The following is a 16,221-nucleotide window of genomic DNA, read 5'->3' as shown; positions in this document are numbered from 1 at the left end:
TCGGAACCCCATCATTTTTAGAATAATGGAAGTTTGTATGATATTATGATATTTTTCTGACTTCAGCTGCTTCTCTACAGCATTGCAGCTATTCACACGTTTCTGCCAGTTAGGGATGTTAGCAGGTGTTAACCTCTACAACGAAAGTCCCCATTGTAATTCTACTCTACAAGCAAAGCCATCGGTTTAAGCAGTTAGTGCATGGTGTACTTGGAGAGCATAGCTTTGCTGTAGTGGTATAAAGCTGCTATACATTAGGTCTGATTCAGGGGCAATTGTTGGCAGGCCTTGTAGCCTCAATGGCAAAGTTGGTCATCAGAGACTGATGGTTTCCAGTCTTAGTTCTTCCAGACTCTTATCTGCTCAAGTATGACTGAATTTTATCTGTGAGTAAATGGGGCAAATTTTCACTCCAGCAACTGACTGGTGGCAAGAGGCACATAGTCACCTTCCCTACCTACACCCATTGATTTTCTCTGCTATTGGAAGGCTGAGTCAAGCATCAGCCATACTTTAAAATGCCATTATTAAATGGTTGGATATTAGGAAGAATTTCTTCTCAGAAAGTGTTTAGGCATTGGAACAGACTGCCCAGGGAAGGGGTGTCGTCAGCATCCCTAGTGGTGTTCAATAAATGTGTAGATGTGGTACTTAAGGACATGGTTTAGTGGGCTATATTGGTGGTAGGTGGATGGTTGGACTAGATGATCTCAGGGGTCTTTTCCAACCTTAATGTTCCTGTGAGAGATGTGTTGGTTCTGGGCACAGCCCAACTGCTCAGCGCTCGGCTGGCCGCCAGTTGGACCCATCCCTGAGCAGCAGAATCATCACTGCTCTGGGAAGGAGCTCTGCTCTCCACCTAGTCTTGAGCTTACATGGCTCAGTGACTCACTTTGTGCTCTTAACACCGAAAAAAAGAACTTAGAACTGGAGGACTGAGTTTCTCCAGGCTGAGAACATATTTAAAGATGTAAATGAAGGTTTTGTACAGATAAACTAAACATCTAGAAAAGAGGGAATTCTTTAGAGGAGCCACTTTGTCATGTTCCCCTTTGTGAGGGTCAGGAGCAGCTGAGTTGCTTTACTTAATGATTACTGACATCTGGAAGAAGTATGCAATGTACTGGGCTGCCTTTATCGCAGAGGAAAAGCAGTGGAATTTACTGCTAGAGATTCTTCTGCAATTCTTGCCATTATGGAACCATAGAATGTCCTCGGTTGCAAAGGAGCACAATGCTCATCCAGTTCCAACCCCCTGCTATGTGCAGGTCGCCAACCAGCAGACCAGGCTGCCCAGAGCCACATCCAGCCTGGCCTTGAATGCCTGTAGGGATGGGGCATCCACAGCCTCCTTGGCAACCTGTTCCACTGCCTCACCACCCTCTGGCTGAAAAAATTCCTCCTCATATCCAACCTAAACCTCCCCTGGCTCAGTTTAAACCATTCCCCCTTGTCCTATCACCACTCATCCTTGTAAACAGCCATTCCTGTGCTGGGGGCCCCAGGCCCTGGATGCAGCACTGCAGATGGGGCCTCATAAGAGCTGAGTAGAGGGGGACAATCACCTCCCTCTCCCTGCTGGCCACCCCTTTTTAATGCAGCCCAGAACACAGTTGGCCTCCGGGCTGCAAACGCACACTGCTGGCTCATGTCCAGCTTCTTGTCCATTACTCAAATGAACTTTCCAACTTTCTCTTGACCTTCCTGAAGAAAAATAAACATGATAAACATGTTAGACATTGGAGTTCACAATCTTTCTTGCCCGAGATGCATTTAAAAAAAAAACAAACAAAAAAACGACCATTAGTTGGACTGACTTTAATTCCATTATGAAAATGGGAAAGGTGGACAGCTGAAATTCCATGAAATTCCATGACAGTAGCAGAATATCTGGCTCTGCAGGCTTAGTATTTCTCAATTTGAAACTCTTATTACAAACCAGAAGAGAAAAATATCTATAATTTCTGAAAATCTAAATTCTCAGCCTTACTAATAACTCCAGGCAGATAAGGGAATACTGTATACAGGCATTACAGAACGAAAGCATTCCTTCCTCAAAAACAGCAGAGGGAAGTTCAGTGAGGGATGCTGCACAACAGGCAGGGCCAGAATACTTTCTCAGGAGACCAAACTTTTTCTTACACCTTTTCTGTACAAAGTGATGTTTCAGAAGTAGAAAGTACTGCCTCTGATTCTATACTTGTTGAGTTACGAAGAGAAAATGATACAATGAGAAGGCAAAAAGGACCCAGGTTCTTCTGACAAGCTCCTGTAAGCTAGAATATTTGGATAATTAGAAATATTAGTGACAGGTGCAGATCTTGAAGGTCCCTCTTGTAATTTGTATTTCTGAAACTGAACATACAGGTACGATCAGGTAAGTGACATTCTGTCTGTGGATAAAAGATGAATGTTACTGGCATTGGTTCTGACAGATAGGCAGTGGGGCCATAAACAGGATCTAAGTGTGTTACAGGAGCAAACATGCATCACTAGGATACATCAGATGACTTATTCCTTCTCACTGCTGTGACGCTTCCCTTGGAAGAGATCATATCACTGCCACAGTGTAAGGAGAGTTTTTTCACCCCTAGAAATGGAGTGTGGGGCACACCAGGTAAGTGGATGCCATGTCTGAGATGCACTGATGTTGCTAACGTTAGTGCTCAGTTTGATTTCCTAAGTCCTTGGCTACCTGTAATCTTTCTCTTGGTGGAATGAGGATTTCCAGAAAGAAGACATTCAGATATTCAAGGCCAGATGTCGTACCCACAAACCACACCTGCCCTGCTGACCTGTTCACCTGAGTTGTCCAGACAGCTGGCTCAGCTTTCCTTCAGAAATTTCCTTCAGAAATAACATCAAGTGAACTGCTTTCAGACCCTCCAAGTAGAGTGATGCACAGGGAACAGGCAGAATTTACTGGAAGGAGAGTAAGGGGGAGTTGAAGAAGTGCAGGAATCCAGTGCATCACAGACTCTCAGGAACTAGGAGGCATTTTAGGACAGCATCTTCCTGCAATTGAAATTAATGCATAGGAACATTTCTTCACAGTTTGCATGGCCCTTGGAAGTTAATACAAGTGCTGGCTGAGAAATCTGCCTCCTCTGACCTCCCCAGCACAGCACTTTTGAGGCTGGTTCTCCTTCCTCTCAGAACTAAACTCATACTGTGACTTCCATTTGATGTAAGTAGTCTGCAATTTTTGGGATGGATGCTCACTCAGGAAAGAGTTGTGACTGTAACACAGACAGTAAATTCAGAGTGCTCGTTTACACGATTTATTTGCCTGGTGAGTCACATTTTGTTAGCCATACGAATTGTTAAAAAGATTCGAGCTGTAATTTCATGACAAAGAAAGTGCCTAAACTTCCATTCAAAATCCTTCTCTCTCCACCATTTCCAGCCTTGGTGATTCTATGATTCTGTGATTTTGGTTTGCTCAGCTAATATCTCCTTACACTGATGTATCAGAACTAAGGACAGGAGAACAGTGTTTGTGAAGGATGAAGCAGTGTATAATCATATTATTTCTTACTGTCTCTGACTTCCATCATCTCCCTCTTCCTAGATGAAGGGAGTTCTGTTCTGTGTTTTCCTGGCAGTAGGAATTGGCAGAGTCCACATGGACAGGCAGAACAACAGTTCTACATGTTCAGTGCAGGGTTCTTCTTCCATGAGGCATTCCCAGGAAATAACAACCTGGGAACATATACCTTTGTGGGCTGGAGCTATTAAGGGTAGCCAGAAGTGGGGCTGGGCAGTGCCCATCACACTGACCAGCTCTCCTCCTTGTTCCCTTGCACTTTCTCACCTGCCTGAAATGGTAATTTTTCATTCTTCTAAGCACATTCCCTGGGGGGACCCGTCATTCTGTTTCACATGTCATCAGTTTAAACCTATTTTTAAGGCAGACAAGAATATCTCTGTCATCTTCTTTCTGCTGGGACTTGGAGAGTTCAGGAGTTGGAGAGCTGAGAAAATGAGATTTCATTGAGTTTTGCCCACATTAATAGAAAGTAATACACACTGCATTGGTCAAATGTGCTTTGTTGCCACCACTAACTTCTGGTTGGAGCAACTGTAGCTCATGCCTCTTGTCCTTCAAGCAACTGTGGGCTGTGCTCATGATGTCTCCCAGCACAGAGTGGCTCTTGTGGGCTACTTGGCCTTATCACTCGTCCCAGTCTGAAGCAGGGAAGGCTTTGCCAACTTGCCTCTGGAGATCTGGGAAGCAGAGGGCTCAAACACAGCCAAAGTAATCGTGGCCAGGGAAAAAGAGCTGTCATCTCACTTCCATTCATGAAACACCAAGGTTGGAAAAGATCTTCAAGGTCACCAATAGTTCTCACTAAACCATATCCCTCAACACAAAATCCAAATGTTCCTTGAACACTTCCAGGGTCAGTGTTCTCTGAACTTAGGAGACTGAAAAGTTTCTTTTACTGTTAAAGATGTGATTCCATCTGCAATATTAGGTTAAAACCTAACGCTGCAGTATCTGCTGAGAAGGCTGAGATGCTAGTTTTGTTGGCAGGCTCACCATGTGAAAAGGCAGAGATTCCACAACTAGCTTAAGCTTCACCAGTGGCGATACCCTGAGGGGAAAGTCTGCAGTTAGTTTTTACATGAGAATAAGAGGAACCCAACACAGAGTGTTATGCTTTTTGTTCCGTAGCAGAATTCCAAACATGGAATTTCACATCCACCTCCTCTCTAAAGGATGGGGGAAAGGAGCTGACACAAAGGCTCTGGGCTATTGCTGAGCAGTCTGCAAAAAAAGAAATCCCTTTCATCCCTGTCATCCCTTTGCTACTGCCTCTTTAGAAAATACACTGCATCATAAAGGTACTATGAAACCAGCACATTTCTTTTTGCTGACCCTTGCCCTGAATCATAACTGAGCATATGTAATCCCCAAACAACAGAAGAATCCTTCTATGGATTAAGAGGATTTGAAAAACTGTTGTAATTTGTACTGATGTTGAAGTATCACACCTCACTCCTTGCCAAGTGCCACTTTTATTGATTGGTCAGTGGCTGAACTGCAGCAAATACCAGCCCAGCCCTGGCCATCGTGAGCATCACATCCATGGCTTTCTGGTGAGGCCTCAGGTGATATGGGAGAAAGTGACCAGAACAGCTTCATTCACAGCTGTACACACAAACCACCTGCACTACAATCCCAATGCATCACTTCTGAAATGATGGGTTATGAAATTTCATCATGGGATTTCAGGTATATTGGCTTAGAAATCTTCCTCAACTTTTCTTGGTGTCGAAACGTACGGCCTTTTTTCTGGGTAAGACCCATGGGAGGCAGATGGATCTGGAAAAGAAAATCCCACCAGTCAGGTGCAAAAGGAGATGTTACCAAAAAAAAAAAAGAAAAAAAAAACACACATACACAGACTATTTCACTGAATTTTCAATAATTCCTTCACACTTTGAAGAGGGCAACCACTCTGTTTGAAGTCAGGTTATTAGATTTCTGGGCAAAGAACTCTCTGAGGATTGATCAGTGGTGTGACTCTGAGGCCTTAAACATTGGGTTTTGTTAATTCTGGTTTGCAATTTGCAATCAGATTGTGACAATAACACTGCTGAAGTATATCTGCAAGCAGTATTCCAAAACAGCAAGACACAGAAAACCTGTTAAGTTCCTGAGCAGAAGTCTGAAAGCAGTATGCTTTCCTCATACCTAGCCAGCAAGCCACATCTGTGTCTAGAAATACTGCCTTCTTATTGTCATCATCATATATACCATACAAAAATGCACAGCCAGTGTCATTGGTTCCAGAAGCTGAAGGGGCAACAGGTAACAGCTCCTCCTCTGCCTGACAGTCCTTATACAGTGGGAGTCACACAGCTGTATGCCCCAAGCAATGGAAAAAAGGTCAGTGTCAGCAGCAGATGCTATTGCTGCTGGAGCTTCACCCTTTAAGATAGTGCTTTAGGTGCAAATAGTAATAAAGGTACTGATGGCTTAGTTTATATGAGAGGACTGATACAGGACCACCCCTTAAGGGTTTGAAATGGATGCAAAGCATATGTTCTCATGCTCCTTTCTAGGATCACAGCTTGCCAGATGCTCGCTGTTATTCTGCATAGTAGAGAAAAAGAGCAAGCTGTATGTGCAAGACATGCTAAAAGTGAAGGTATTTTAGGCAAGCATCCAATAAGATGCAAATTAATTTGGACCACAACCACCTTGGTAAGTAACATTTCTTGATGTGAAAATGTAAACTAATCAGCAGGAGAACAAAGGCAGTGCCTTTGGAGGGCAGTGTGGGAGGCAGCGTGTAGTAATGCCGACAGGAACAGCTGGACACTGAAGAAACTATACTGCATGGTGCAACAGATGACATTGCTGCACCTTCACTAATTTCCCTCATCTTGGGCAGGTTTTTCTCTAGGGACAGGTGAGAAGAAGCAGCAAGGCAGGAAGGTGTTTTCTAAGACCTGATCTATGCCAAGGAGAATAGTTACAGGCAGCACAGGCCATGAAAATGATTAGGTCTATGACACATATAATGTAATTAAATAGTTTTATTCCGTTCTAGTCTCTTATTACATGAAAAGATGAACAAATGGATTTAATTCTATTACCATCTTTCTCTGCAATCCATTGAGCAGTGAAGCTGCTCACACAGTGACAGTCCCCAGAACTCCTCTCACACAACAACAGCGGGGTTTGACTCCTAGAGAGGAAACAAGCTGACTTACAGCAAGTGGGAGAGAGTGTCTGCATGCACCTGGCTTACCTGGCTCTGATTTAACAGAGCACCTGAACACAGGTGGGATGTGTGGCATGATGACAGTAGTATGGGTTTATGATTTGAGTGTCAGGGGGAGCTAACGAGGTGCACCTGTGGTGAACAGACATACTCACAGGTCTTGGGTAGGGGATGTTGTAGTGAAGTCCAATTTCTATTCTTGCTTCACATTCTTCTATGCACTGCTGAATCAGCTTTGGATCTGTCACCTAAGATAACAGTGAGTTAAAAATTAGTATTTTGTACAAATACAAAAATCAGCATTTCAAAACTCAAGCCTTTTTATTTCTTTCCCTTCCTCTTTGCAGTTCCAAGGATATGATGATAGAGTTTTTCACATCTGTACGTCTGAGCTCAATGGCACTAAGTAGCAGTACCCAGAGGCTATGAGGACTGAGAGTAGAGGAGGGTTTTACTCAAATTTGGTGTTTTCTCTGTAAAAAAGACAATACGTGCATAAACTAGCGCTACCTCCATGAAAAGCCACACTCGTGCATTCATCACGATGCAAGGCAGAAAGGGAAAGAGAAGGGTGACATGAGTGTCATTCTGTCCTTAAACTCACACTGAAGTCAGAAATGTATTGTTCATCTGCACTTAAGTGTGATTTTTACATCAGCTGAATTTAGTCCTGCACTGAATTGGACTACAATGCCTGCTCCAAAAATAATGCCTCCTATTTCATTTTGTTTCCATGTGACAGATGGCAGCAGAGGACACGTGACAGAATGCCTCCTAATTATTCTCAAGGAAACGACAACAGCTACAAAGAACAAAGTAACACTATTTGGTAAAGAAAAATCTCTATCATTTTTCACAAGCATTGATGAATGTCAGTGGGTGCCATTTTTCCAGGTGGAGGAGTTCAGTGACACCACTGTCATTCATCCACACTTCCATGTCAGATACCATTCTGTCAGAGTGCCCCACTCTGTCAGATTTGTCACACAGCAAATAAAAAATAATGGAGTACTGGTGGGAAGGTTCAACCTCTGCTGCCATCCCACCAACAATCAGTGCTGCCTCCAATAGAAGGCACAGCTTTCAGAGCATCCTGCTATCAATTTTCTAAGTCCCTCTTTTTTTTTTTTTTTACCAAACATTGCCAGGTTTCATCAGTAGCTGTACCAGATATGTTGACAAAGATTAAAGAAAATCACTTCGATGTAGTTTCTACAGCTTCATACAAATCAAGAGATTGAGTTGTGTCTTTTAGTGGCACCAAAGCAGCCATTTCTTCAGTGACATTATATTCGTTATAATACCTCAAATGACAACAAGTTGAACCATAGCTGTAGCATCAGCACCTTTATCTATCACCAAAAGTTAAAATTTGAAATTAGCAATTCTACTGTCCAAATTTCTTTTGATAGATGTTCCTGTTTCTTCACTTCACCTGGCTACAGTCTGGTGAGACAAACCAGTGTTAGAAAACTGGATTTTAATCAGGACAAATTGTATCTGCCACGCTTTCCATCCATTGCTCAATAAACTCACCATCAGTCAGTGGGTGTGATGTTTTTGCTATCAGATTTGCTACTTCTACAAGCTTCTATATTAGAGTCTATCTAAGGTGTAACTTTAGAAAAAAAAATGTTGAGAAGACATTCTTTTCAGTTTTGCTATTTCTCTTTACACAACATTCCTTGGTACGCACTGAATTTGCAGCATGTGTTTGCACATAATTACTTTTCAAACAGTACTCCTTCAAATCAGACACAATTTCCTTGCAAATTAAGCAGTGCTGTATTAGCTGTCTTGGCAAAAAAGTACTCCTCTGTCCATTTTTTGTTGAACACTCATCCTTCAACCATAATTTTTCATTTTTTGGGACTCTGTTTCCTTTGGAGATGGCAGGAGGTTGGCTGAGTCCTTACTGGCGGTGGTTGGATCAACTCACCGAGCAGCACAGCGCACAGCACGAGCAGTGCTCATCGAGGTGATGTGGCTGGCCTTCCTCAAGAGTTAATGAAGATCTCAGAGGGGTTGACTTTTCTTACTGAATTTCACCCCTGAAATAATAAATTGTAACTCAAATGCACCTTAGAATGTGTTTGTACAGGCATTTATGGTGAAGGAAATTTGGGAAACCATTTCTTATATTCACACCTTGGGATCCAGCCAAGGAGCATGCATAGCACAACAAAAGGAGTCAGAAACTGAAACCTGCAATGACACTCACTTACATCTTTGTTTTTTCGGAACAATGTTTTGGCTTCTTTTATAATGTACTCCTTCTCTGCAGCAGTTTCTTCCGCCCGTCCCGATGCCGACTGCCATTTCTTGGCTATCCGGAATATCTTGCGGTAAAGGCCCAGCACTTCTTGTCGTGTGACTGCTGTCATCTGAAACAAACCAACACCACAAAAGCCCCAATGTATGTCAAAGACCACCACATGTTCTGTTTTTCTACACAATTCAATTGGCTTAAGAGTATTTCCACCACATAAAGAAAGAACTGAAGTAGCTGTAAAAAGCAATTAGCTGTTGAAACCTGAAGACCCAGTCCAGCAAAATATTGGCACGGAGACTTAAATCTGCCCCAGAGCAGGCAGCCTGAGCACTTGCAGTGCTTTGCTGAACCAACCACCGGCTCAGGAATGGCCACGTTTTCTTTCACTGCTATTTTGCAACAGGCATTGGGCGAGTCACCGAAACTCTGAGGTGTCCCAGTTGTGCTGTAACAACACTGACCCTGTCTGTGCTAGTGCCTTCAGATCTGTGAGTCACACACACAAAGGCAGCACTACAGCACTGCTGAATACCAGTATCGGTGTGCGTGGGGCTGCTGAATCACGGCCTGAAGCTCTGATTGACCACTGAGGCGAGCAGTGAGTCAGCCATGGGAGCACAGGTGAAGGCAATTCAGCTGTGCTGCAGGAAGGGGCGGAGCCTGGCTGCACCTCTCCTGGACCCATTGAAGAGCTGACCAACAGTGGGGAAGGGTCTCTGATGGAGACCCACTCCACTGGAGTTTCCCACGTGAGCCCAGGATATGGGTGAGTGTACCTATCGTTTCTGTTTTCTGCTTTGGTATAACAACATCATAGCCAAGCTCTCTGTTATACCTGAACATCTGTATATTCATTAAATGCACACTGCTATACCAGAACGTTGGTATATTCATTAATTGTACACGGTGCCAGATGTGAAGCAGCTCGTTCGCTGCGCTACTGCAGTATGTAGCAATGATTCAGCCAGAGTCTGATGTGATGAAGAGGTGATGAAAGCAATGTTATCTGAGCATCACAGGAGGCAGACCGACAGTGAGTTTAGGAAAGTCCTGAGCGCCCCAATTTTTGGAGAGCTGGCTACCTGTTGAACCCACACTCCAGGTGTGCCAAGAATCTGTGTCAGAAATGAAGAATGAAATCCCATTCTCGTTCTGTGTAAATGAGTACTTTGTGGTGTAAGCGGTGCCACTAAGACAGATCCCACTCCACCTGGATTAGATTCACCAAAATGATGACTTTAGGGATTGTCAAAGGTATTTTACTGTCCCTGAAGGACAATGCAGCAGCGCTGCAAAGTAAGTGCATGAGTGCAATGAGGAATGAATGCTGAGCACAGTACCTGACTGGGCTGTCTCGAGACCTACTTGCCAACTTGGAGCTCCAGTTGCTGAATGTACCCTGACATCAGATCACAGCAGTTAGAAGCAGGGTCACCACTGGCCTCTGGGAAGAGAAGGCCTTCCATCACCTTGGTGTACTGCAGAATCTGATTCCTAAAACATGCCCCCGCATTATTGCAAGAGGTTTGGCAACTTGGATGTTTCACTTCCCTGTAGTCTGTAGTAATTCCTGTTTCTGGGGAAAGCAAAGAGTGTTCAAGATGAGGCCATACAGCTCTGAGAGATGATCCCACCAGGGCACCCGCCCTTACCAAGAGGCACAGTGCTGACCCAAAGACACAATTTGGTGCTCTGTGCTTGTGGCTAAAACTTCCCGACACTTCACTCCCAGCCTGTTCTGCTGTAAGCATCGCCATCACCTGAAAGCTCCTTGTTTCATAAACTCTGCTGAGGATCTTAAATACAGACATGAAATTCTTTCTCTGATTATTGAGAGAACATTTGTATTTCCATACTTTAAAATATTTACCTAATCATATATTTTCCTCCACATACAAATTGATTTCTCTTAGCCAGCAGAAACTATTTCTAGTAAATATGTAGGGTATTTCCAGGGAGCAAGTACCTGCAATAGAACAGACAGGCAGCCCCAGCTCATCAATCACTTCAGAACAAATGCTTCACTTTATTAACTCTACAGCTCAAATTCTGGTAAAGAAATAAAATCAATCATACACAAAACCACACATGCACTTGTATCTTAGAAATCATTGCTTCCTGCTGTGTTCTTTTCCAAACAACAGCAGCTTGGTTACAGGGCTGCCCCACAGCCTGAGTCCCACACCACGGCCTCACCCTCTGCTTCTGTTCCCAGGTGTTCTCTGGGAGCTGCTCACACTTGCAGCTCCCCAGTGCTAATAAACGAGTGTGCTCTTGAGAGCTTCCATTTAGGTTTTCACATAATCCATAAAGAAAAATAAGAGGAATAATTTCAGGGGAAACTAAGTTTTGAATAGATATTCCAATTGCATCAAGTTCCTGCGGCCACAGCTCAGGACCTGTACCTCAGAGCTGTAATCACAGTTTATACTTCTGGACCTTAAACATCACAAGAATCTGTTCATTAAGATTTTGCCTGGAAGTTTAGGAGCAGCATTCTTTTCTGCCATTGTCTGCTTCCTCTCCTCCCCCTGGAATTTACTTCTCTGTTCTGCAATGTCTCGGTGCTGGAAGAGACACAGGGCTGCACAGCCCCTGCTGCAGCACTGTTCTCTTTCCTGCACGTGCGGGGTGATAAACATGGCAAGCAGAGCTCCACATGCCCTCAGCAACCAGCTCCTCCTGCAGCTGCCTTTAGTTAATGATTTCCACAGCTCCTGCACAGATCCATGAAGGTGTGAGGAGCTCTGTGCCTCCTCCTCCAGAGCCAAGAACAGACAGGACAAAATTCAAAGCATGGGTCAGACTCTGACCTCAGAATGCAAAGAGAGAGTGATTCCACAGAGAGAGAAAAATTACTTTCAACCTAAAATGTGAAGAAGAGATCCATTTTTTTTTGTTACAAACAGAACCCACACCGACAGAAGCATATGGAAGAAAGTAAGGAATTAGTGCAGGTAACACTACTTGTATTAGTTTTGTGGGTGTGCAGAATGACTCTGAGTGGGACAGAAAGGAGTTCGCAGCTCTGGAACACAAAGTGGATGTTACAGTACTTTCCCTCTAATGTGCATCTCACGGTGGCCACCACTTGTGTCACTGTGGAATGCAGCCCACAGATGTTACCCACAGGTACTTTTGCCATAGAGTACAGAGCTATACCATTTGCTGAGCAAATCTCGGGTGTTTACTGCAATACAGCAAACAAGGAGAGGTCGAAGGTAGGTCTGCAGTGTGCCAAGCGGTGGGTTGCAGGCTGCTCTAGGGCAGGTGAGTCAGCAAGCCCCCCAGGAAGCGACTGCTGGATGCTGAGGCACAGCCCTGACCACATGGGGCTGTGTCCTTCTTTTCATCTACCTGCAAACCCGTTACCAACAGCCAGGTCACGGCTCCAAGTGCCCCACTGTTCCCAAACCTGCAAAGGCGCCTTGAGCTTTCAGGAGTTACTGCACAATGGAAATGCAGGTTTTTTTTTTTGTTGTGTTCATTAAAACAAGTAGTCCTTTAGACTACAAAAGGTAAAAGCAAGTTTCTCTTTCAAGAAACAAACACACATGCCTTTGGTTTTTTGGATGGTCAGTGCAGAAGTTCAATGACCTGAATAACCAGTTGAACACCTGTCTTCTTTTGCTATTTGCAGGTTTGCATAACATTTAAATTAAAAGCGCATACAAAAACAAGGAAGAGAATCTGTCAACTGCACTGTGAGGTGACACCAGCAGTCCAGTGTCAGATGGGGGCCAAGTGGCACGGACACCTGTTGGCGAGCAGTGAATTCACAGTGTGGGCAGCCCTTTCCCGACTGCACGGCTCCTCTGCTGTACTACATGTCTGTTTCATGTCATCCTTCCAAGTCAGTCATTTGCTACTCACTTTAAACATCAAATCTGCAAGCAGGAAGCGCAAGAAGGGCTTTAGGGAACAAAGGGTGAAAGCTCAGAGGGAAAAATGGATATTTCAAAACAGATCTTTATTAAGATCTAACTAAGCTAATTAAGGCGTGCATTAGGAACACAGATGCTTAATGATGATGCTGAAAGCATATCTGCCCAAAGGAGAAGGCAGGGAACAAAACGCTGCGTGGAATCCCCTGACAAGGGAGGTTTGAGCTTCTCAGGTGTGAAATGTTTTACCTGGCGGCAGTACACCCTCTGCCTGACACCTGGGTCACTACTGGCAGGGTTGCTCTGCAAATTGCTGGGCTAACTGTGGAATGAAGTGACGTAATTCAAAAGCATAATGCATGAACATTACGGTATAAAACATGATCAGCTTCAACCTGCACAAGAATCTATACCTCATATTTTTAAATGCACTCCTTGGCTAACATTCATTTAAAGAGATGCAAAAACCAGTGCTTAGCCAAATGATAGCACTCAGCTAAGCAGCTCATCTCCTGCTGCTAACACAGCAATAAGGCTCGTTTCACACCCACACACAGCAACAAGAGGTCAGCAATCTCGCCCTCGGGCACGTTTCTCTGGCACACTGTGGCCGGTCAGGGAGAGGAGGGCCCAGGCTCTGTGACAGCTGCACACTGAGCTGCCTTCCAGCAACACTGAATTCTGGAATTCACCTTCCATAAAAGTAATTCTGTTCTCTCTTACTCAAATCAGAGACATGGTGATCTATGACAGCTATGTGCCTGCAGTCTGTACCTGGCAAAAAACTGTGTTTGATTTCCACTGCTTTCCATTCTTAATGGAACATTTACACCTTTTTCTTTTATAGATTCAGACAAAACCAAATAATAGCAAGACTTCTATCACAGCTAAAATATTCCGTTGTCATGTGGTGAAAAATGAACTAAGCTGGAAGATCACTGTTCCACACTACATCCTCATTTCCACCAGTGATACAAACCTGCACGTTTCAATAAAATTCCACCAAAGACCAATTTGATTCCAAGCATTTCTCATTGTTTGCTACAACCATAAATCTCAGCAAATTTGATGACAGAGCAATTGAATTGAGTTGTTCAGTAATGACACCAGAAAGAAAGCAAGATGGCTTTGGAGTGGCTGTCTAATTTGTAACACCATTACCTTGCTGCTGGCAGGCTGAAGTGGTTTGAAACACCAAGTAACACCTCTCACACAGCTGAAGTCTCTGTGCCTGTGCTGCCTTTCTGCTGCTTCCTGGGAGCACTGCCTGCACCTGGCTGCCCTTTCAGCTCCCTTCTACAAAGGGGCTGCCTGTTGGTGTTGCCTTTTGGTGAGAAAAAGGAAACAGAACATAACAAGAATGGAATTAAGTAGTAAGAGTGAGGGCTTGGATTTTATCACTGGTTTCCCAGTGCAATTTCAAACAAATGAAATTGCATAAAATGAGGATTCTATGACATTCTCTTTATTTGAATAAACAAAAGTGGAAACCCTTAACTTAACTCATCCTTTTTGAGCTCGCCCCTAGCATCGTGCAGCCTTGCCACTCATTTCAGAGACTTAGAAATGCCCTCTCACGTTTAGCTCTGTTAGTCACAAAGGGAAGAAGAGGTTTTAACGCAGTGCAATACACGCAGCACAGAACGCACAGCTCAGCTCCCCGCGGGCCTTGCTCAGCCCGCACGATGCTCACAAGCACCCAGAGCGGGGCCGCAAAGCCCACCTGTTGCTCACGGACGCGCTCCTCCAGCGCCCCGCTCGGGGCCGAGCTCTGAGCACCTCCGGCACGGCACCGCGGTGCAGCAACTGCGTTCCCGGCAGCGGTCCGCGCTGCTGCGGCTCCTCGGCCGCTCCTGGGGGAACGCGGCGCGTCGTGCTGCGGGGAGCGCGCAGCGAAGGGCGGGGCGCGGCCGGGCCCGGCATCCCGAACCGCCAGCGCCGACACCGGGGAACGGCGGAGCGCCGTAGGCCGGAGGAAGTGGGGAGACCGCCCCGCCGCAGCCGGACCGAGCAGCCCCGAGTCCCCCAGCCGGGCCCCGAGCACCGCCGCCGCCGCAGCCGCCACAAGGGGCCGGGCCCTGCCCTGCCCTGCCCTGCCCTGCCCGAGCCGCCGGGCCGCATGGGGGCGCTGCAGGCGCGGGCGCCGCTCTGCCCCCTGGCGGCCGGGGCGCCCTTGCCCCGCACTGGGCGGAACCAGCCCCAACCCCAACCCCCGCCCTCCCGCCTCTCCCTCCCTCCGCCTCAGCCCCGCTTTACTTTCTAGCAGAAGCTCCTCCAGGCCGCGCTCTCCGCTCTCGCGCCGTGGCGCGTCTCAGCTCTCCTGCCCTCCGCCGCGCCGGGCACGTTCGGCGGCGCCCCAGCCTGTCCCGTGCGCCCGGCGCCGGGCGCGCTGTATGACGTCACGGCGCCAGCTGACCGCTCGCCCCCGGAAGTGATGCGGGGCTCCGCAGGCTGGCCGGGATCGCGGCGGTGAGTGACCCGCGGCGCGGCTCTGCCTCGCGGGGACGCGGCGGGACCCGCGCTCTGCCCCTCGGCGGCCCCTTGGCCGTCGCCGCTGCCCCCTGACGGCGGGGCGTCCCTCGGCTCCGCGGGCGGCGGCCGCCGCCGGGCCCGGCCGGGAGCCGCAGCCTCGCCAGGAGTTGCCGCGCGGGGCGGTCCGTGCGGAGCCGCGGAGCCTCGTGGGCTCGAGCGGGACCGGGCGGGGCCGAGCCGCCGGCGGGGGCTGCCGCGTTCCGTCCGAGCCGCCCTCGGTAGCGGCCCCGGGCCGGGCAGCGCGGCCGCCTCGCTCGGGAGGTTCCCGCGGTCCGGGCCGCAGCGCTGGAGGTGAGCGGCGGCGTTCTCGGGGGCAGAGCGGGGCTCCAGGGAGGCGTGCGGCGCTTGATCTGGAAGGCAGGCTGTTCTCTGCTGTCCGGGTGCACCGCCTTTGTAGAGCGGTTCTTCTCTCCGTTCGGCTTTCGGTGCCGTTCTGAGCTCCTTACTGGGCCGTGCCTGCTGCGCTGCCCGGCAGCTCCCGGCTCTGCAGCTGGGCGGCCCGCGCTGCTGGGGAGCACGAACCGTTCCTGTCGGTGCTGCAAAGAGCCGTTTTCTTCAGATCTTTTAAACAGTTAATGCTGCCGATGTGCTGTCCTTCAAAGTGTCTCACTGATAACTGGAGCCCACGTACTCATGTACAGCATTAATCCACAGCTGTAAGTTCACTTTAAACGATACCATCCATAGTATAATTAGAGGGGAAGGCAAGTGAAGCACTCAGAAGGGCTGAGCTGGCTCAGCTGAGCTGTAGACCCAAAGCACAGAACTGGCTGGTGGATCCTGAAATGTCTGTCAG

At 47.0% G+C, this 16,221-nt stretch overlaps 2 protein-coding genes across 8 annotated transcripts in view; one reads left to right on the top strand and one right to left on the bottom strand.

Moving 5' to 3' along the window:
• Positions 1 to 1,803: 1,803 nt before the first annotated feature.
• LYRM1 (LYR motif containing 1) lies at positions 1,804 to 15,289 on the bottom strand. Of its 5 annotated transcripts, XM_085237693.1 has the most exons (5): positions 15,150 to 15,287; positions 14,055 to 14,217; positions 8,963 to 9,121; positions 6,893 to 6,985; positions 1,804 to 5,329 (listed from the first exon to the last, which is right to left on the bottom strand). In XM_085237693.1, exons 3-5 carry the CDS (start codon positions 9,119 to 9,121, stop codon positions 5,213 to 5,215), a joined length of 369 nt encoding a protein of 122 aa, XP_085093819.1. In that variant the 5' UTR covers positions 14,055 to 14,217; positions 15,150 to 15,287; the 3' UTR covers positions 1,804 to 5,212. The 5 variants fall into 5 exon arrangements, with proteins under 5 accessions (XP_085093819.1, XP_085093818.1, XP_031411748.1 ...); XM_085237692.1 differs by lacking the exon at positions 14,055 to 14,217 and having other exon boundaries at positions 15,150 to 15,289; XM_031555888.2 differs by lacking the exons at positions 14,055 to 14,217; positions 15,150 to 15,287 and adding an exon at positions 14,617 to 15,003.
• DCUN1D3 (defective in cullin neddylation 1 domain containing 3) overlaps positions 15,220 to 16,221 on the top strand; it is a 23,043-nt gene continuing 22,041 nt past the window's right edge. Inside the window, exon 1 of one of the 3 annotated variants that reach the window (XM_085237686.1) lies at positions 15,220 to 15,362. The gene's annotated coding sequence lies outside the window, so the exon portion shown is untranslated. The other 2 variants (XM_085237689.1, XM_085237687.1) reach the window with 2 other exon arrangements.

The sequence above is a fragment of the Meleagris gallopavo genome, chromosome 16, assembly GCF_905368555.1.
Source record: "Meleagris gallopavo chromosome 16, MGAL_WU_HG_1.1, whole genome shotgun sequence".
NCBI classification, from domain to species: domain Eukaryota; kingdom Metazoa; phylum Chordata; class Aves; order Galliformes; family Phasianidae; genus Meleagris; species Meleagris gallopavo.
The sequence above is the reverse complement of the archived record's forward strand: the minus strand, read 5'-3'. Positions and strand labels throughout refer to the sequence as shown.

What these genes read in the sequence shown, in the direction of transcription:
- LYRM1 (XM_085237692.1), bottom strand. Translation starts at nt 9,121, where the DNA reads ATGACAGCAGTCACACGACAAGAAGTGCTGGGCCTTTACCGCAAGATA. An exon ending in TGTTCCGAAAAAACAAAGAT is followed by an intron (nt 6,986 to 8,962) that starts GTAAGTGAGTGT and finishes CTGTTATCTTAG; the next exon opens with GTGACAGATCCAAAGCTGAT. An exon ending in ACATCCCCTACCCAAGACCT is followed by an intron (nt 5,330 to 6,892) that starts GTGAGTATGTCT and finishes TTTCTTTTCCAG; the next exon opens with ATCCATCTGCCTCCCATGGG.